The 22,804-nt window shown below is 46.0% G+C and overlaps 2 protein-coding genes across 2 annotated transcripts; both read right to left on the minus strand.

Annotated features, from left to right (window-relative positions):
• Positions 1–673: 673 nt before the first annotated feature.
• Positions 674–4,079, minus strand: LOC143962156 (E3 ubiquitin-protein ligase TRIM39-like). Its single transcript, XM_077471486.1, has one exon. The coding sequence runs from the start codon at positions 4,062–4,064 to the stop codon at positions 2,391–2,393; it is 1,674 nt and encodes a 557-aa protein (XP_077327612.1). The 5' UTR covers positions 4,065–4,079; the 3' UTR covers positions 674–2,390.
• A 14,211-nt stretch (positions 4,080–18,290) lies between these two features.
• On the minus strand, positions 18,291–21,552 carry LOC143962157 (E3 ubiquitin-protein ligase TRIM39-like). Its single transcript, XM_077471487.1, has one exon. It carries the CDS (start codon positions 21,480–21,482, stop codon positions 19,908–19,910), a length of 1,575 nt encoding a protein of 524 aa, XP_077327613.1. The 5' UTR covers positions 21,483–21,552; the 3' UTR covers positions 18,291–19,907.
• Positions 21,553–22,804: the final 1,252 nt, after the last annotated feature.

Below are 22,804 nucleotides of genomic sequence, written 5' to 3' on the forward strand. Positions count from 1 at the left end.
GCCACTGTGCTATTTGTCTGACTACTGTCTCTGAAATACAGATGTGTCATTTTTATTTCTTCATAACAATTGCTCCATCTATGGAACGTGTGACTATCTATTGAAGTGCTTTGTTCACTCTGTAATGACATTTGATTAAGATCTGCAGACAATACAGTGTGGTTAGGCATTAAATGAAGATCACATGTTATGCTATGAAACATGCTTTGCCACTCTTTGGAAATTGTTGCAAAGTATTTATCATTATTTTATTTAGAAATGTAATTGCATTCTACGCATTACGATAAAGAACCTTCAATGTGCAGCCTCAGCTCCCCTAATACTTACCTGAGGTCCCTCTAGATCCAGCAATGTTGCAGGAGTGTCTTGCCCATCCGGAACTCCCCTCCTCATTGGCTGAGACAGCAGCGCGGTGCCATTGGCTCCTGCTACTGTGAATTAAAATTAGCCAATAAGGAGAGAAAGGGATGGGCTTCGGCATCCGTATCTGAATAGACACAAGATGCTGTAACTGGGCTCGTGTGCCCCCATAGCAAGCTGCTTAATGTGGGGGCACTCAACAGGAGGGAGGGGCCAGGAACACAGAATAGGGACCCAAGAAGAGGAAGATCAGGGATGCTCTGTGCAAAACCATTACACAGAGCAGGTAAGCATAACACCAACACTTCACATCTACAACCAAGAAAAACTTTATTCACATTAACATCTTTCCAAATTCCTCCTCCATCACCGGGACACATCTAGTGATTATAATACACCATCACATGATACATTATATTAGGATCCATTATAAAAGAGATCCCATAGAATTCTATTGGTGATCCATTCTATGGGGACACATTATATTGGGGACACATTCCAGTTCTAGTAATCATACATTATTATAGTGATATCATTATATTAGTGATAAATCCCATTATTTCTGTCATTAGTAAATGCATTGATGTGAACGTGTTCCATAGGGATCTATGTTAAAAAAAAAACGCATTGGCGTGAATGGAGCCTGCTTTTTATGGTTCAATAGACTTCAATGGAGGAGGTACAGAAAAGCATGTAGTGCGTTATTACAGCGATTTTGCCGCAATTTGCATTTTTTTATTTGCCCAAACAGCAAATTATCTGAAACAAAAAATACAATAAAAACCTCCAAACGGCAAATCGCACTAAAACCTGCGGAAAGCACATCAGAAAGGCTGAAAAGCCCCCTGCATAGGTGTGAATGGAGCCTTAGGCTGGGATGAGACTTGTGGGATGCGGGAACCAGTGCGATTCCTGTGCGGGTTCCCTCATCACACCTCAATCACCGGACGCTCACACTGACATCTGAGAACCGCTGCGGGGGGGGGGGGGTCAATGGAAAGTTAATGACACCCCCAGATCGCTTCGCAGATCGCAGTGCAAACGCTGAAATGGTGCAGGAATCGGATTGTATAGATGTGACACCCAATGTGATCCGATTCCAGTGAGGACCAAAAAAAGGGTCCGGCACCATTCTGGTGTGAATGTGATTTCAGTCACACAGTTTGTACGGCTGAATTCACAGCACACAGACATGACATGTGATCTGCACAGCAATGTGATCCCAGCCTTAGAGAGATTTCCTCTCACTTCCTGTCCTGGTGACACCAATACAAGGAGCGAGAGAAATCTGTACAGGGACACAGACATATAAAAATCTGACAGGGGCTCTAATCCTTCCCCTTCCTTATTATACTAAACATATCATTCTTATTTCAGTCTGTGTTCCTGTTGGAGAGTTCCCCTCATTTCCTGTCTAGATAAATGTTGTCACCGGGACAGGAAGTGAGGGGAAATCTCTGTAATGGAGCCCCGGACAGAAGAAAAAACCTGACAGGGGATCTAATCCTGACCCACTCTGTCTAAAAACAGCCTGGGCTCTCTGATCACATTTTTTCTTTCAGTAATAAATCTCTAGATGACGTCTTCATAGATTTCCTCTAAGATTGTTCCATTTATTTCCTATGCCATCACAGTGACCCCACCCCCTCTATGTCTGATCATGGCTGCCCCACGCCCCACAGAGGGACCACATGTGGGGGAGGGGCAGGGGGGAGGAGATGGCTGATGTCACATACTGTGACAAAACACAGAAAGTATTATGTCAGATTGTTATGGGAGAGATAGATAGATAGATAGATAGATAGATAGATAGATAGATAGATAGATAGATAGATAGATAGATAGATAGATTTCTCACTGACCAATAGGAACATGTTATTGTTACTCCAATAATTGGACAGATATTCTACCCAATCACAGCGATCAAGAAATCTCACATTTATTTATAGTAGAAAAACTTGCAGGAAGCCCCGCCCACTGCTATATACTATTGGATGAATGTTAAATGAATTCCCCTCCTTCGTCTGACATCACCAGACTGTGGGCGGAGTTCTCACATCTCCCGCCTCCCCCCCACATATCTTTATACAACCTCTCCATACACCTATCACAGCATGGAGGGGCTCAGTGAAGGTGGTGGTTAAGGTGTGGAGGTGTCGGATCGGGTCACACAGATCATAAAAGGAGATCCGCCCGGCCTCATAATCCAGATATATCCTGACTCTGTTACTGGGATTGGGGGGTAAGAAGGTCCATTTACTGTCATGTATCAACTTATACTCCTCATCATTATCATCCTTGTCCAATGCCCAGGACTTATTATTACATCCAATCTCTGACTCCTTCCCTCTCCTCTCTATACTGGGGTAACACATCCCGACTCTCCAGTCATCTGACCCCCCGACATCCACTTCCCAGTAATGTCTCCCTGAGGAGAAACTCCGACTGCTCATCACCTGAAAAGAAAAATCCTGGAATCTCTCTGGTGTTTCTGGGTAATTCTGTTTTATATCTGACCTGGATACAGTTTTCCTGTCATCTGATATCTGTAGATCATTATGAGCTGTGTTTACATCCAGTAATATGTCTGCAGTCCCCTGTAAATAGTATACATTTACCTCTGTTATTATATCAGATAAACCTTTCTGTAAGACCCCGGCCACATCCAGACCCCCTCCATCATGGAGGAGCTCCTCATGTCTCTCTCTGTCCTCATTATCTCCATCCTCAGTATCACACAAGTCACCTGTGTCTGATTCCTGTAAGACAGTCAGTGGATCCGTCACGTTACACAGCTCCTCAATGTGACGCAACTTCCTGGACAGCTCCTCCTTCTTTATTTCCAGATCCCGGATGGAGATGGAGATCCGATTTGCCCTCCTGGAGATGTCCCTCAGGACTCTCTTCTCCAGGTCTTCCAGACGTCTCCTGAGATCTCTAAACAGGGCAGTGACTCTCTCGGTGTCACCAGCGGCTTCTTCTTCTACTTTCCTCCGGTGTTCCTGCAGACTCTGGACTCTTTCCTCCGTCTCCTCTCTCTTTGTCAGAAGTTTCTGGAGAACATTCCTCAGTGGCTCCTTCTTCTTCTCAGAAGCCTCATCCAGTGACTCCATCTTATGTCCTTTATGTTCTCCAATCATACAACAAGAAATACAGATACAGGTCTCATCCTCAGTGCAGAAATACTTCAAAACTTCCTTATGGACGGAGCATTTCCTGCTCTCCATGGACAAGGTGGGGTCACATAAGACGTGTTCTGGGGACTTTTTGTGGACTCTCAGGTGTTTATCACACAGAGAAACCTCACAGAGGAGACAGGATCTAACAGCAGGTACAGGAAAGTCCACACAGTGAGTACAGAAGACCCCGGACTCCTCTTGATCTTGATGAGCAGACAGGAAAGTCTCTGCTATGTTACGTAGTGTTATGTTCCTCTGCAGTGCAGGACGACTCCTGAACCTTTTTCTGCATACAGGACAGAAGAAATCTCCAGACCCCTCCTGTGTATCCAGCACACGATCAATACAGACCCGGCAGAAGTTGTGACCACATCTCAGGGTTACAGGATCGGTATAAATGTTCAGACAGACGGAACATTTCAGCTCGGCTCTCAGATCACCAGACGCCATCGCTGACAGGGGAAGTGAAACAAGACTGAAAGTCTCTGACACCGGAGAGGAATGTGGATGGGGGAGGGGTGACATCCTCCTACACAGGGTGAGGCTGGATGAATATTATAGGTCACGGAGATCAGATTACAGAAGGGAGGAGATTCGTTTTGCAGTAGTAATGAGAATTATACCTCCCAACATTAGAAGAGAGAAAGAGGGAAAGACGGATGTGGAGAAGACATGCGGAGCACTAAGTGCAATGACATGAAAAGTGGAGATGACTACATCATGATGAAAAGGAAATTGGTTATGTAGCACTACCCCCGAAGGAGCCGCTGGTTAGATTTGGGATTACCGTTACCTTCTGTTCCAATCGCTTCACGTCTAGGGGTGTCCCGTGGTAAATGGCCCAGTAACTTGAGAGACTGACAACAGATCCACTTGACTGGATTTTATTTGCAAAACATAGACAATGAACAGTCTGTTAAATTGGGATCAGAGGGTTGGAAAGGAAGTTCAGGTTCTCTTAGTGTCAAAGTCAATGTTGAAGAACTTGCTTACTTTGACTGAATCCAGAGAATAGCCATTCGCAACTGGATGATCACTCAGGTTGGACAGTCCCTCTCTCACAAGGTCTAGCAGCCAACAAGGTGCTTACTCAGGAACAAGTCTCTGCCACAGACGTTGTTGTAGAACATACAAGATAATGTCTCTGCCACAGATGTTTTTGTAGAACACGTAGGGAAACTAAATTAGAAGAACACTCGTAGGATACCTGGATCTTTCAGCCAGCTTGGCGATATCTACGAGACTGGATTCTCTTGGGTACTTCAGCCCTCCCAGGCTCTTACTAAGAAACCAACCCGTACGTGGTCTTCTTCTGAAGAGTCCTCCACTGAAGAGTCCTCCACTGGAATGCTTGAAGTCACTGGGTCTCTCCCAAACCGGAGACGGCACCCAACCACCTCAGAATCCTCCTTTAGTTTCCTTGCCTCGGGCTAGCCAGCCTTGAGACATCAAGATCGGATGGATCCGCACCCCAGGCCATAGCCTTCCTGGGGGCTGGTCAGGAGGACCAGGACCATGAAGTCAGTACATCATTCTGGATCGGAACCCCGAACCACGTGATGTCGGCATTTTAAATACCTTCTCCCAGAAAGCACAGCAAGAGCGCCACTCCCACTGGGCGGGCTCCGAGAGAGAGTAACTTAAGCACCTAACCAGACCATAGTTCCATGCCTACCAGAAGAGACAATGCCCCCTGTGGCCAGGCTGAACATCTCACAGTCTAATCAGACTGATGCTGAAGTCCAAATTTAGACAATTGTATCCAAACCAAATTGCAGTTTAGGTATGACCTTAACTTTGAAAAACGCATAGCTGAACGTTGGGGGTAGGAAAGGGAGAAAGGAAGGAAAATAATAAACTTTCCAGTATGTGTGAAGACATTGTTAAAAACAGAATTATCATACAGCAAAGATTACCACCCAAAACTATCTATCTAAACCACCCATTCTCTGGCAGCTTGATAGATGCTCATTGGTGAATCCTGAAAGAGAAGAACACATGCAAACAATACACTGTACAAAGGCTATTAGAAGGCATTGTTCCATCCAATCTCAATGGATCCCTCTCCTCTAAACTTTAAAACTTTTAAAACCCTTTTATTTTTCTCTCTACTTATAAAACAGTGCTAATTGCGCCGACCAGTATCCAACCGTTCCTGTTGTTCTGTTCCTAATATACACACACACATTCCATATATATATATATATATTTTATATATATATATATATATATATATATATATATATATATATATATATATATATATATATACTGTATACAGTTTAGCTAGTTTCTAATATACTACAGGCAAGCGGTTTACCTCAGTTAGCTGCAGTATATTCAGTATACCGTATCCAGTTTAGCTAGATCTCATTGCAGACCGTTCTTGTTGCTCTCTTCCTAATATACTACAGGCAGGCAGTTGATTCAGTTAGCTGCAGTATATTCAGTACTGTATCCTTTGCAGCTAGATCTCACTGCAGACTGTTCCTGTTATTCTGTTCCTAATTTACTACAGGCTGGCAGATGATTCAGATATCTGCAGTATATTCAGTATACTGTATTCAGTTTAGCTAGATCTCACTGCAGACCGTTCCTGTTGTTCTGTTCCTAATATACAACAGGCATGCAGTTGATTCAGTTAGCTGTAGCATATTCAGTATATATATATACACACAATATATATATATATATATATATATATATATATATATATATATATATATATATATATATATATATACACACATCCCAGCTTTGTGCCGCTACATCTCACTACAGGCCATTCCTGGTGCACCTATTCAAATACATTACAAATACATCAAACACAGTATGTCTGGAAGGCCAACAAGGAGAGGCAGACGCTCACAGGCCACTAAAAGAGGGCAAGCAGGCTCTGTGTCTACAGCCAACATTGCTAGTAAAGGACACGGTGCATCCTCAGCACATGGCCGTGGGGCCCGCTTGTCCTTTTTTTTGGCAGCTGGCAGTGTTGAACCACAGCATGCCGAAGAGTTAGTTCAGTGGATGACCAAGCCGTCCTCATCCTCCTCATCCTGTGTCACCAGGCTCAGAGTACTTTGGCTGCCAATGCAGCTGCCAAATCGGCCTATTCCATTGGCTCCAGGTCATCAGTTACTCCTTCCCTAGCCCTACCATCATGCACGGAGGAGTCCCCCAGACCACAGTGTTGGGTACAACCTGCAGTCGGATGCACAGTGTTTTGAAGGCTCCAATGATGGTATCCAGCTTAAGCAAAGCAGTAACGTGAGCGCAGAGAGATGGGGTGCCCAAGAAGGACAACAAACTGGCAGTCATGTTCCTCCAGCTGCAGCATACTGCCAGGTTTTCTCCAGTGACGAGGAGGGAGGGGATGATGAGGTCACTGACTCTACGTGGGTGCCTGATAGGAGAGAGGAGGAGGAGGAGGCACATCTCCAACGAGACAGGATGCCCTCCAGGGGCCAGCTTAAGGGTAGCCAACCAACTGCAACACACTGCAGAGCTCTGCATGTGCAGGGCGCTGCTGACTCCATGCGTTTTCCAAAAGTTCTTTGGTGTGTGCCTTTTTTTGAGACATGTGCAGCAGATCGCACTGTTGCTGTTTGCAACATATGTTTAAAGCGTATCAAGCGTGGCCAAAACAGCAGCCGCTTGGGCACCACAAGCTTGACCAGACATATGTCGAACTCCCATGCAGTCTGTTGGCAAGCGTACTTTACTTCCCACCCTGCCAATGTATATATACGGCTGAGTGGGAGCTCTCTCCTTCTGACTGGACGTTCAGGAACGTCCTTCAGAAGGAGGGGGATCGCGCGTGCCTGCACAGCAGCATGATCCCGATGCGCTGGTGTCACCCGGACACTGATCGGAAGGAGGGTTCTGTGATTGGCCCTCCTGATCACATGACGGCCATTCCAATCACAGCCGTCATGTGATGTAAACAATCAGCCGGTTGCTAGGCAATCGGCTCTCCTCTCCTCACACGGAAGTTGTCGCTGAGGAGAGGAGAGCGGATCGCTGACGCCAGCTGGTGATCAGTGAGTATGAGCTGTTTTTTTACAGCTTTTTACTCACTGATCACCAATCTAGTGAAAAACACACATGTCCTCACACAATGTCCCCATAACACACATGTCCACAAATAATAAAAACACATGTCCCCAAATAATAAAAACACATGTACCCCACATATGTCCCACTAAAATCACATGTCCCAGTGATTATCTGCACACATATGTCCGTGATCACCTGCACACATCTGCACATGATCATTTGCGTACATATGTTCGTGATCACACAAACCAATTATTATACACTTAACAGAATTTTTTCCCCAAAAACATGTAGTAGAATACATTTTGGCTTAAATTTATGACAAAATTCAATTTTATTGGATTTCTTTTAAAATAGAAAGAAGAAAATATTGGGGATTTTTTCAAAATTTACACTCTTTTTTTGCTTATATCGCAAAAAATAAAAAAACTGAGTCGTGAATAAATACCACCAAAATAAAGCTCGATTTGTGTGAACAAAATGATAAAAATGTAATTTGGGTACAGCGTAGCATGACCGCGCAATTGTCATTAAAAGTGTGACAGTGCTGAAAGCTGAAAATTGGTCTGGGAAGGAAAGGGGTGAAAGTGCCCGGTATTGTAGTGGTTAAAAGACCCAAACCAAAGAATGGACCTCTCCTTGCTCCTCATCAGCTGGGATCTCCAACTCCACTATACCTTCAGTTCTCTCAGAAACCTGCACTGAGAGTAATGAAGGTGTAGAATTAGGTTTGCCAAGTACTTGCGGGCAATCTGCTATCGCTACACCAACGTCCGATTGTACCAGGCAAATTTCCCTACCCCAGTTGCTAAATCGGCAAAAGAAATTTGGTCCCAGACATCCACATGCCCAGCGGCTGAATGCTAGCTTGGATAAATCGCTAGCACTCCAACTGCTGCCTTTTCAGCTGGTAGACTCTGCCCCCTTCCGTGAATTTGTGGAATGTGCGGTACCTCAGTGGCAGCTTCCCAAACGCTACTTTTTTTCACAGAAGGCGATTCCGGCTCTCTACCAGCTTGTGGAAGGCAATGTTTTGGCCTCGCTGGACAGGGCAGTCAGTGGTAAGGTGCATATTATCGCTGACTCATGGTCCAGCAGGCATGGACCGGGATGTTACCTATACTACTGCTATCCACGGCTCGGAAGGCTCATCCGCTTCCTCCAAATGGAGACTACAAGGAATTCCAAGGGGAATCACCATTTGGCGTGTTGCATCTTGGGTGGCATTGGAGCCCCCTACAAGCCCTTACGACACACTACTATATGGTGGATGTGTCCAACTTATCTGGTAAGTGTATCCAATTTTTTGTTTTGTCCTATAATCCGTTCTCAAGAAGTTTTTGAGGTCTGAGAAGGTTGAGAGTCATTTTTCCAGGAATGTCATCTGATTTCTCCAGAAGTCCTAAACACATCACTTTGAAGCCCATGACGATTGTCTTCACCTCATTTGGACTTTAGTGGACTCTTGGTCATTGTTATTTGATTATTTTCACTTCCATTATACTTACACTTATTCACTTAGGTGCCTAGAAGTGCTGCACTTATTTATATATTTTTGTTCTTAACTTGGTTTGTTTGAAACTCCATATACTGTCATTCAGGCCCGGACTGGCCATAGGGCAGACTGGGCATTTGCCCGGCGGGCCGGGGGCCGCCCGCTCCGTGGCCTGTTGATGATCAGGCCGCACAGCGGGAGGTAAGCGGCGACTGCGGCCTGATCATGGGTAACACAGGCCATGGCCGCCGCTCACCTACCGCCATGCGGCCGTGCCTGTGTCATGCGGAACTGGCGGCTGCATGGGCTGAGCTGTGTGTCTCTCTCACACACAGCTCAGCCTCAGAGCCGCGCTGACAGTCCTGCTCTCCTCCTCCAGCCGTGGGCGTCCGCACGGTGGGGAGAGCTGCAGGCTGCTGTCACAATATTCCCCCCTCGCTCCCCCTCCCCTTCTCATGTCGGCAGCAGGGGAAGAGGAGGCTTTCCTGTCTGTTCGTTTTCCCTCCCCATTGGACAAAACAGAGGGCCAATCAGAAGCAACTAGAGGGGCATCATGGGAAATGTAGTCCCAGAGATACATGGCACCATTGGTCTTAGCAGGGAGCAGACTACAGTCCCCAGCAAGCACTCTGCTGGGGTGAAAGAGAAAACCCAGAAACCAGCTGAGGAGTTCTTGTAGCAGCTACTATAGGAGACATGGAAAACGAAAGAGAGGACTGTGCTGGGGGAACTGTGCCGGGGGTTATACAGGGTGTGAACTTCCTGTATTGGGTATACCAGTGTCCATCACCTGAAGGTGCCTATATACCCACACCACATAGTAATTACTACTGTGCTCTGTGTCCCATGATGTACTCCAAGAAAAAGTTTTTTACAGGCAAGCTGTGTAATTTTTACTTTTTGTTATAGAACACTTTCAATAAAAAGATTTTAAAAATCAAATTTCTTCATCAATTTAGGCTAATATGTATTCTGCTACATGATTTTGGTAAAAAAAAAAAAATCTCAATAAGTATTAATTGATTGGTTTGCAGAAATGCTAAAGTGTCTACAAACTATGGGATAGATCAGGTGGTAGGCAACTCCCAGCAAATGTATCCTACGCATACACAGTACATCACTTCAGCTGATATCCCGATCAGCTGGCATGACGTATCGACTGGGCATGCTCAGTTTGTCGGATGCATTTTCCGATGAGAGGCAAGCCACGGAGAGCGTGCGGAGAGAGAGAATCTAAATGTAAGATTCCGCCTCGCTCTCCATGCATTGTTGTCCCATTACAATAGGAGCTGTTTACACCCTGCGGGGGGTCTTGGTGGTTCTAGGAAGCCAGCATGGGGGGAGCTCTGTTGACCTTCTAACTCTCAGAGCCAAATATTGTGTGGTACTTGGGACAGGAGTGTATGGTTAAGACGTTTTATTTCATGTTTTATGTAACTTTGGCGTTTATGGATATATTACATAGTTACATGGTTGGTGGGGTTGAGTGGAGACACCAGTCCATCCAGTTTGACCTTAGTGAGTGCAGGGTGTGGGTCTGCGGTTGTCCCTATCCCTGTGCATTCTGTCTCATTAAGATGCTCATATTTGTTTAAGGTGCCCATATAGTAACAACGGTTTGCTCACGCTCACGTCGGTCCCTGCCCTCAGGGAGCCCACAGTCCGGGGTCCCCGGCTTGCTTTCATATACTAGGGTCAATTTTGGATGGAGGCCAGTTGGCCTACCAGCATGTCTTTGGAGTGTGGGAGGAAACCGGAGTACCCGGAGGAGACCCACACAGGCACAAGGAGAGCATGCAGAGACCAGGCAGGTAGTGTCACGGTTGGGATTCAAACCAGCGACCCTTTTTTACTGCTAGGTGAGAGTGCTACCCACTACACCACTGTGCCACCCGATATTGTTTAGGTAAATATGCCTATATTTTAGTATGGGCCCTAACTGACATAAAGCCTAAAGTGTGTCTAGAGATAAGTGTTCATTTTGATGTCTCTGTTTTTGTAGGGGGAAATCCTGGTTTGTCACGGTTTCCTAAAATGTTTGTAAATGTTCATGTGGTATCTCAAATGTGTTTTGTGAGCAGTAGTTTGTGTAGCTAAGCGAAGAAATTTGGGTTTTGGCGGGAAAATGCGCCATTTTGTAGACATGTGCGCCGTCAAAAAATTAATTGTGCTTCATTCCGTTTTGTATTAAAAATTGTATTTCGTAATTCGTGTCAGAAATTCAATTCGGATTCGTACGAGATACGAATTTTCGTTAGAATCGTAATTTTTTTTTTTAAATAACGAATGTTCGTTGTGATGAATTTATCATTATGAGGGGTTCCCACCATCCCTGTGCTGAGTTCCCAGGTCTGTACACCCGCCGTGCCAATTATGAGGGGTTCCCACCATCCCTGTGCTGAGTTCCCAGGTCTGTACACCCGCTGTGCCCATTATGAGGGCTTCCCACCATCCCAGTGCTGAGTTCCCAGGTCTGTACACCCGCTGTGCCCATTATGAGGGCTTCCCACCATCGCTGTGTTGAGTTCCCAGGTCTGTACACCTGCTGTGCCCATTATGAGGGGTTCCCACCATCCCTGTGCTGAGTTCCTGGGTCTGTACACCCGCTGTGCCCATTATGAGGGCTTCCCACCATCCCTGTGCTGAGTTCCCAGGTCTGTACAACCGCTGTGCCCATTATGAGGGCTTCCCACCATCCCAGTGCTGAGTTCCCAGGTCTGTACACCCGCTGTGCCCATTATGAGGGCTTCCCACCATTGCTGTGTTGAGTTCCCAGGTCTGTACACCTGCTGTGCCCATTATGAGGGGTTCCCACCATCCCTGTGCTGAGTTCCCGGGTCTGTACACCCGCTGTGCCCATTATGAGGGCTTCCCACCATCCCTTTGCTGAGTTTCCGGGTCTGTACACCCGCTGTGCCCATTATGAGGGCTTTCCACCATCCCTTTGCTGAGTTCCCGGGTCTGTACACCCGCTGTGCCCATTATGAGGGCTTCCCACCATCCCTGTGCTGAGTTCCCAGGTCTGTACACCCGCTGTGTCCATTATGAGGGGTCCCACCATCCCTGTGCTGAGTTCCCGGGTCTGTACACCCGCTGTGTCCATTATGAGGGGTCCCACCATCCCTGTGCCGAGTTCCCAGGTCTGTACACCCACTGTGCCCATTATGAGGGGTTCCCACCATCCCTGTGCTGAGTTCCCGGGTCTGTACACCCGCTGTGCCCATTATGAGGAGTTCCCACCATCCCTGTGCTGAGTTCCCAAGTCCCCATTATGAGGGGTTCCCACCATCCCTGTGCTGAGTTCCCAGATCCCCATTATGAGGGGTTCCCACCATCCCTGTGCTGAGTTCCCGGGTCTGTACACCCGCTGTGCCCATTATGAGGGGTTCCCACCATCCCTGTGTTGAGTTCCTGGGTCTGTACACCTGCTGTGTCCATTATGAGGGGTTCCCACCATCCCTATGCTGAGTTCCCAGGTCTGTACACCTGCTCTGCCCATTATGAGGGGTTCCCACCATCCCTGTGCTGAGTTCCCAGGTTTGTACACCCGCTGTGCCCATTATGAGGGGTTCCCACCATCCCTGTGCTGAGTTCCCAGGTCTGTACACCCGCTGTGCCCATTATGAGGGCTTCCCACCATCCCTGTGCTGAGTTCCCAGGTTTGTACACCCGCTGTGCCCATTATGAGGAGTTCCCACCATCCCTGTGCTGAGTTCCCAGGTCTGTAAACCTGCTATGTGTCCATTATGAGGGGTTCCCACCATCCCTGTGCTGTGCTGAGTTCCTGGGGTTTTTAACTTCATCATAACGAATAATCGTAGTTATCGAACGTTCTGTCCCATTCTGTTGTAACGGAATTTGGATCCAAAGTTTGCATATGAAATTTCGTACAAAATTTGTATGCATAACAATTCATATGTCGGATTCTTAGGAATGTACAAATTTCTGGAAATTCATACGCATTTTCGGTTCATACGAAAAAGAATCGCACACGTCCACCATTTTGTCGTGCCCTGGCTTTTCTTGTAGTCACCATGTGGCCATTGTCTTGATTTTGCTGCCATTTTGTATCCACTGTGTTTGGGTGGAATTGCTATTTTGGTTTATAGAGACGCAGTTTAAGGCGCCATTTCCTTTTAAGTGAATTCTATTTTTGTACTTTTTACATACTTTTCAGTAGAGCTATGGCGTTTTCCGTATTGAATTTTGGTTTTGAGTGAAATCTCTACTTTGCACTGAATTTCACCGGATGACAAGACTAGCTTTAACTGTGAGGTTTTTTGTACTTCTAGCGCTGTGTGTTTTGAAATATTTTGGAGTTCCTCAGAGGGCAATTCATTGTTGTGAGACTTGTATTGGTAGAGCTGAGGTTTGGATTGAATAGCTTGCAGTACAAACAATGCTTTCCCTCCCCCCCCCATTTCCTGTTCAGGTGTGCAACAGGAAGTTGGTGGGAGGAGCTTGGGGGTCTTTAGAAACAAGCATGTTGACACAAAGGGACTCGTGTTTGGAAGATGACGAAATCATTTTAATGAAGGTTTATACTGTAATACAGTTTTGGGTAGAGGGTAGGGATGAGCCAAACACCCCCCCCCCCCCCGGTTCGGTTCGCACCAGAACTTGAGAACAGACCGATAGTCGCACAAACTTTCGAACACCGTTAAAGTCTATGGGACTCGAATGTGAGAAATCAAAAATGTGAATTTTAAAGGCTAATATGCAAGTTATTGTCCTAAAAAGTGTTTGGGGACCCGGGTCCTGCCGCATATCAGTGCCTATCTGTGTTGCATATCAGTGCCACCTATTCTGCCCCAGGGGACATGGATCAATGCAAAAAAAAGTTTTAAAAGCGGCTGTTTTTTCTGGAGCAGTGATTTTAATAATGATTAACGTGAAACAATAAAAGTGTAATATTCCTTTAAATGTTGTACCTGGGGGGTGTCTATAGTATGCCTGTGAAGGGGCGCATGTTTCCCGTGCTTAGAACTGTCCCTGCACAAAATAAAACTTCTAAAGTAATAAAAGTAATTTAACCACTTGCCGCCCACCATATAGCAGAATGACAATGGCAAAGTGGTTTCAATATCCTGACTGGGCGTCATGTGACGTCCTCAGGATATTAAGCCGTGGCGCGCCCCTGGAGGGCACTCATCGCGGCGATCGTTGTTGCGGTGTGTCAGTCCGATGGAGACTCTTTACCATGAGATCAGCCGTGTCCAATCACGGCTGATCACAGAGTAAATAGGAAGAGCCATTGATCGGCTTTTCCTCACTCGCGTCTGTCAGACTTGAGTAGAGGAGAGCCGATCGGCTGCTCTTCTGACAGGGAGGGTCTGTGCTGATTGATTATCAGAGCAGCCCCCCCCCCCCCCCGAGGATGCCCACACTGGACCACCAGGGATGCCACCAGACCACCAGGGATGCCCAGCACCAGGTATACCACCCTAGACCACCAGGGATGCTAGTCAGTGCCCACAATGGGCATCACTGATTGGCATGTATTTTTGTTTGACAATGATTGGCATTCATACAATACTTTACACTACAATGCCACCTATCAGTGCCCATCCGTGCCGCCTATCAGTGCCCATCCATTCCGCCTATCAGTGCCCATCCATGCCGCCTATCCATACCCATCCATGCCGCCTATCCATGCCCATCTGTGCCAACTATCAGTGCCTATCTGTGTCGCATATCAGTGCCACCTATCAGTGCCACATATCAGTGCCCATCAATGCCATTTTATTGATGCCACATCATAGGTGCCCATATGCCTTATCAGTGCCCGTCAGTACAGCCCCATCAGTGCCCATCAGTGAAGGAGAAAACTTATTTATTTACAAAGTTTTGTAACTGAAACAAAAAAAAACATTTTTTTTTCAAAAATTTCGGTCTATTTGTTTAGCAGAAAATAAAAATCCCAGAGGTGATCAAATACCACCAAAAGAAAGCCCTATTTGTGGGAACAAAATGATAAAAATTTAGTTTAGGTACAGTGCAGCATGACCGTGCAATTGTCATTCAAAGTGCGACAGGGCTGAAAGCTCAAAATTCATCTGGGCAGGAAGGTGTATAAGTGGCCGGTATTACATTTTTAAAGGAATAAAAGTCATTTAAAACTGCTTGCGGCTTTAATGTAATGTCTGGTTCCGGCAATATGGATGAAAATCAGTGAGACAAATGGCATGGGTAGCCCCCCCAGTCCATTACCAGCCCCTTTGGGTCTTGTATGGATATTAAGGGGAACCCCGCACCGAAATTTAAAAAAAGGAAAGGCATGGGGCCCCCAGGCCCTATTTACTCAGAACAGCAGTATACAGGCAGTGTAAACAAGACAGGGACTGTGTAGGTTTTTCCTTATGTAGAATCTGTTTGTAATTTGGAACAGGTACATTCTGTAAGTGTATCTCCAGTCACAAAAAACTATTTTAAAGCTTTTTGGAAAACATAGGGAAGGGTTATCACCCCTGTAACATTTGTTTAGCTGTCTGTGCACCTCTTTAGAAGAGTTCACCTCACTTTCTGTCCCAATAAAAATTGGATTTTGAAAATGTGGAGTTTTTAGGGAAACAAGGATTGGTGATAAAGCATCAGTGAAGGAGACACCCTTTCCCATACTGACTCTTACAGGAGAGAATTTCCCTTCCTTGGGGTAGATTTCATCTCACTTCCTGTTGTCTCCTTCCATTTGTGAGTAGGAGTCCTTTGTAAGTTGGATGTTTGAAAGTAGGGGCCTGCCCTATATACTCTGCAGAAAATTGGGTCTTAGGTGTTGGTGGTACCAGAACACTGTAAGCCCTCACAGTTACTCTTGGTGGGCACTGGAAGGGGCCCTGCTGTGAAATATTAGATCAAGAATTGTAATTACATGCCCCTGTTAAACAGGGGCTAAAAAATTGGGCCTTAGGCACTGGTGCCACAACACTGCAACCCCTCACAAATACTCTAGTTGGAGCGCAGGAATGAGCTCTGCTGCAAAGTATTGCATCAAAAATTGTAATTACACGCCTCTTTTAAACAGGGACAGAAAAATTGGGCCTTAGCCACTGCATGAACATTGAGGAGGAAGAGGATAGTCACTCAGCATCAGCATAGGCAGTATTGAAGGGATCTCACATTCAAAAAACAAATTATTTGGTTACATCAGCATCAGGTGCTTGGTAGCTGGTGATCCAAGACTGATTCATTTTTATGAAGGTCATCCAATCGACCAATTTGACCAATTCGGTGGACAAGCGCACCCTGTGATCGGTTACAAAGCCTCTAGCAGCACTGAATGTGCATTCCGAAAGAACGCTGGATGCAGGACAGGTCAGTAGCTCAATTGCATACTGTGCAGTCTCTGGCCAGTGATCCATCCTCAAGACCCAGTAACCCAGAGGATTTTCAGTGCGAAAGGTGTCCAAGTCTGACCTTGCCCCTAGGTATTCCTGCACCATGTAAATCAGACGCTGGTGATGGTTGCTGGAACCGATCATACCTTGGGGCTGCGGACTAAAAAATTGTCTGAACGCATCGGTCAGACGGCCACCTTCTCCACCGCTCCTTCTGTGACTGACCGAAGCCTCAGCAACACGTTGTCCAGGAGGACCAGGAAATTGTAACCTCCCAGGCTCTGGAAACGCATTGCACAAACCTTTCTGCAAGGCCTCCCGAAGATGTTTCATCCTCTGCTCCCTCTGTGATGGCAAGATAAGGTCCGCAACCTTAGCCTTGTAACGTGGATCAAGGAGGGTTGCCAGCCAGTAATGATCCCTCTACTTGATACCACGAATACAAGGATCCTTCCATGGGCTTTGCAGGATCAGTGAGGCCATGCAGCGTAGGTTTGCTGAGGCATTTAGTCTGGAGTCCTCTGGGTCACTAAGGACGACCTGATCCACAGCCACCTCCTCCCAGCCACGTACAAGTCCATGCATTTCTTCGGACTCTAAATGATCCCTTGAAGACTGCTGGTGATGCTGAGTGATAGGCTCCAACTCCATGCTGACACAATCCTCCTCCTCCTCTTCCTGTGTGATCGGCAGGCACGCAGGAACACTGTCTGGATAAAGGGGGCCTTCAAAGGTAAGGAAGTCCTCCTCTTCCTGCCTCTGTTCTGAGGATCTCTCGATATTCAAATGCAGCCTACTAGAAGAGCTTATATGGTGTGCAGTGTGTCTCTGTAGGGTCTCTGCCTCTTGTCTCTGGTTTAATCCAATGCATTTTCTATTTCTGGATAAAAAAAAATTGTAATTTCTCCTTCTTTAAAAGAGGCCTGCCACCAAGGCTTACAGGATGTTCATCATGTCCCTGTAATACTTCTTATTTGTGTCTTTAACATAATCAGTGTAATATTTATTTCTTGCTAAAAATAAAACCTCCTTGATTCTCTCTCTCTTCCAATTAGACCCACATAAAAGCCTACATGATTTGCAGCATGTCTCCACAATATTTCGGTATAATCACTGTCATTTTTATTTTTAAAAAACCTGCCTTGTCTCTCCATCTTACATTGCTGCCAATCAAGCTGCTTACATACTCTCCAGCCACTGTGCTATTTGTCTGACTACTGTCTCTGAAATACAGATGTGTCATTTTTATTTCTTCATAACAATTGCTCCATCTATGGAACGTGTGACTATCTATTGAAGTGCTTTGTTCACTCTGTAATGACATTTGATTAAGATCTGCAGACAATACAGTGTGGTTAGGCATTAAATGAAGATCACATGTTATGCTATGAAACATGCTTTGCCACTCTTTGGAAATTGTTGCAAAGTATTTATCATTATTTTATTTAGAAATGTAATTGCATTCTACGCATTACGATAAAGAACCTTCCATGTGCAGCCTCAGCTCCGCTAATACTTACCTGAGGTCCCTCTAGATCCAGCAATGTTGCAGGAGTGTCTTGCCCATCCGGAACTCCCCTCCTCATTGGCTGAGACAGCAGCGCGGTGCCATTGGCTCCTGCTACTGTGAATTAAAATTAGCCAATAAGGAGAGAAAGGGATGGGCTTCGGCATCCGTATCTGAATAGACACAAGATGCTGTAACTGGGCTCGTGTGCCCCCATAGCAAGCTGCTTAATGTGGGGGCACTCAACAGGAGGGAGGGGCCAGGAGCACAGAATAGGGACCCAAGAAGAGGAGGATCAGGGATGCTCTGTGCAAAACCATTACACAGAGCAGGTAAGCATAACACCAACACTTCACATCTACAACCAAGAAAAACTTTATTCACATTAACATCTTTCCAAATTCCTCCTCCATCACCAGGACACATCTAGTGATTATAATACACCATCACATGATACATTATATTAGGATCCATTATAAAAGAGATCCCATAGAATTCTATTGGTGATCCATTCTATGGGGACACATTATATTGGGGACACATTCCAGTTCTAGTAATCATACATTATTATAGTGATATCATTATATTAGTGATAAATCCCATTATTTCTTTCATTAGTAAATGCATTGATGTGAACGTGTTCCATAGTTTAAAAAAACGAAAAAAAAAAAAAACGCATTGGCGTGAATGGAGTCTTAAACGCATAAAAGGTTTTTGCTTTTTATGGTTCAATAGACTTCAATGGAGGAGGTGCAGAAAAGCATGTAGTGCGTTATTACAGCGATTTTGCCGCAATTTGCATTTTTTAATTTGCCCAAACAGCAAATTATCTGAAACAAAAAATACAATAAAAACCTCCAAACGGCAAATCGCACTAAAACCTGCGGAAAGCACATAAGAAAGGCTGAAAAGCACCCTGCATAGGTGTGAAAGGAGCCTTAGGCTGGGATGAGACTTGTGGGATGCGGGAACCAGTGCGATTCCTGTGCGGGTTCCCTCATCACACCTCAATCACCGGACGGTCACACTGACATCTGAGAACCGCTGCGGGGGGGGGGGGGGTCAATGGAAAGTTAATGACACCCCCAGATCGCTTCGCAGATCGCAGTGCAAACGCTGAAATGGTACAGGAATCGGATTGTATAGATGTGACACCCAATGTGATCCGATTCCAGTGAGGACCAAAAAAAGGGTCCGGCACCATTCTGGTGTGAATGTGATTTCAGTCACACAGTTTGTACGGCTGAATTCACAGCACACAGACATGACATGTGATCTGCACAGCAATGTGATCCCAGCCTTAGAGAGATTTCCTCTCACTTCCTGTCCTGGTGACACCAATACAAGGAGCGAGAGAAATCTGTACAGGGACACAGACATATAAAAGTCTGACAGGGGCTCTAATCCTTCCCCTTCCTTATTATACTAAACATATCATTCTTATTTCAGTCTGTGTTCCTGTTGGAGAGTTCCTCTCATTTCCTGTCTAGATAAATGTTGTCACCGGGACAGGAAGTGAGGGGAAATCTCTGTAATGGAGCCCCGGACAGAAGAAAAAACCTGACAGGGGACCTAATCCTGACCCACTCTGTCTAAAAACAGCCTGGGCTCTCTGATCACATTTTTTCTTTCAGTAATAAATCTCTAGATGACGTCTTCATAGATTTCCTCTAAGATTGTTCCATTTATTTCCTATCCCATCACAGTGACCCCACCCCCTCTATGTCTGATCATGGCTGCCCCACGCCCCACAGAGGGACCACATGTGGGGGAGGGGCAGGGGGAGGAGATGGCTGATGTCACATACTGTGACAAAACACAGAAATTATTATGTCAGATTGTTATGGGAGAGATAGATAGATAGATAGATAGATAGATAGATAGATAGATAGATAGATAGATAGATAGATAGATAGATAGATAGATAAATGAATTCCCCTCCTTCGTTTGACATCACCAAACTGTGGGCGGAGTTCTCACATCTCCCGCCTCCCCCCACATATCTTTATACAACCTCCCCATACACCTATCAAAGCATGGAGGGGTTCAGTGAAGGTGGTGGTTAAGGTGTGGAGGTGTCGGATCGGGTCACACAGATCATAAAAGGAGATCCGCCCGGCCTCATAATCCAGATATATCCTGACTCTGTTACTGGAGGGATTGGGGGGTAAGAAGGTCCATTTACTGTCATGTATCACCTTATACTCCTCATCATTATCATCCTTGTCCAATGCCCAGGACTTATTACATCCAATCTCTGACTCCTTCCCTCTCCTCTCTATACTGGGGTAACACATCCCGACTCTCCAGTCATCTGACCCCCCGACATCCACTTCCCAGTAATGTCTCCCTGAGGAGAAACTCCGACTGCTCAACACCTGAGAAGAAAAATCCTGGAATCTCTCTGGTGTTTCTGGGTAATTCTGCTTTATATCTGACCTGGATACAGTTTTCCTGTCATCTGATAGCTGTAGATAATTATGAGCTGTGTTTCCATCCAGTAATATGTCTGCAGCCCCCTGTATATAGTATACATTTACCTCTGTTATTATATCAGATAAACCTTTCTGTAAGACCCCCGCCATATCCAGACCCCCTCCATCATGGAGGAGCTCCTCATGTCTCTCTCTGTCCTCATTATCTCCATCCTCAGTATCACACAAGTCACCTGTGTCTGATTCCTGTAAGACAGTCAGTGGATCCGTCACGTTACACAGCTCCTCAATGTGACGCAACTTCCTGGACAGCTCCTCCTTCTTTATTTCCAGATCCCGGATGGAGATGGAGATCCGATTTGCCCTCCTGGAGATTTCCCTCAGGACTCTCTTCTCCAGGTCTTCCAGACGTCTCCTGAGATCTCTAAACAGGGCAGTGACTCTCTCGGTGTCACCAGCGGCTTCTTCTTCTACTTTCCTCCGGTGTTCCTGCAGACTCTGGACTCTTTCCTCCGTCTTCTCTCTCTTTGTCAGAAGTTTCTGCAGAACATTCCTCAGTGGCTCCTTCTTCTTCTCAGAAGCCTCATCCAGTGACTCCATATTATGTCCTTTATGTTCTCCAATCATACAACAAGAAATACAGATACAGGTCTCATCCTCAGTGCAGAAATACTTCAAAACCTCCTTATGGACGGAGCATTTCCTGCTCTCCATGGACAAGGTGGGGTTACATAAGACGTGTTCTGGGGACTTTTTGTGGACTCTCAGGTGTTTATCACACAGAGAAACCTCACAGAGCAGACAGGATCTAACAGCAGGTACAGGAAAGTCCACACAGTGAGTACAGAAGACCCCGGACTCCTCTTGATCTTGATGAGCAGACAGGAAAGTCTCTGCTATGTTACGTAGTGTTATGTTCCTCTGCAGTGTAGGACGACTCCTGAACCTTTTTCTGCATACAGGACAGAAGAAATCTCCAGACCCCTCCTGTGTATCCAGCACACGATCAATACAGACCCGGCAGAAGTTGTGACCACATCCCAGCATTACAGGATCGGTATAAATGTTCAGACAGACGGAACATTTCAGCTCGGCTCTCAGATCACCAGACGCCATCGCTGACAGGGGAAGTGAAACAAGACTGAAAGTCTCTGACACCGGAGAGGAATGTGGATGGGGGAGGGGTGACGTCCTCCTACACAGGGTGAGGCTGGATGAATATTATAGGTCACGGAGATCAGAGTACAGAAGGGAGGAGATTCGTTTTGCAGTAGTAATGAGAATTATACCTCCCAACAATAGAAGAGAGAAAGAGGGAAAGACGGATGTGGAGAAGACATGCGGAGCACTAAGTGCAATGACATGAAAAGTGGAGATGACTACATCATGATGAAAAGGAAATTGGTTATGTAGCACTACCCCCGAAGGAGCCGCTGGTTAGATCTTGGATTACCGTTACCTTCTGTTCCAATCGCTTCACGTCTAGGGGTGTCCCGTGGTAAATGGCCCAGTAACTCGAGAGACTGACAACAGATCCACTTGACTGGATTTTATTTGCAAAACATAGACAATGAACAGTCTGTTAAATTGGGATCAGAGGGTTGGAAAGGAAGTCCAGGTTCTCTTAGTGTCAAAGTCAATGTTGAAGAACTTGCTTACTTTGACTGCATCCAGAGAATAGCCATTCGCAACTGGATGATCACTCAGGTTGGACAGTCCCTCTCTCACAAGGTCTAGCAGCCAACAAGGTGCTTACTCAGGAACAAGTCTCTGCCACAGACGTTGTTGTAGAACATACAAGATAATGTCTCTGCCACAGATGTTTTTGTAGAACACGTAGGGAAACTAAATTCGAAGAACACTCGTAGGATACCTGGATCTTTCAGCCAGCTTGGCGATATCTACGAGACTGGATTCTCTTGGGTACTTCAGCCCTCCCAGGCTCTTACTAAGAAACCAACCCGTACGTGGTCTTCTTCTGAAGAGTCCTCCCCTGAAGAGTCCTCCACTGAAATGCTTGAAGTCACTGGGTCTCTCCCAAACCGGAGACGGCACCCAACCACCTCAGAATCCTCCTTTAGTTTCCTTGCCTCGGGCTAGCCAGCCTTGAGACATCAAGATTGGATGGATCCGCACCGCAGGCCATAGCCTTCCTGGGGGCTGGTCAGGAGGACCAGGACCATGAAGTCAGTACATCATTCTGGATCGGAACCCCGAACCACGTGATGTCGGCATCTTAAATACCTTCTCCCAGAAAGCACAGCAAGAGCGCCACTCCCACTGGGCGGGCTCCGAGAGAGAGTAACTTAAGCACCTAACCAGACCATAGTTCCATGCCTGCCAGAAGAGACAATGACCCCTGTGGCCAGACTGAACATCTCACAGTCTAATCAGACTGATGCTGAAGTCCAATTTAGACAATTGTATCCAAACCAAAT

The sequence above is a fragment of the Lithobates pipiens genome, unplaced genomic scaffold (genome assembly GCF_037356315.1).
Source record: "Lithobates pipiens isolate NorthernLeopardFrog02 unplaced genomic scaffold, aLitPip1_a1.2 Scaffold_8, whole genome shotgun sequence".
NCBI lineage: Eukaryota > Metazoa > Chordata > Amphibia > Anura > Ranidae > Lithobates > Lithobates pipiens.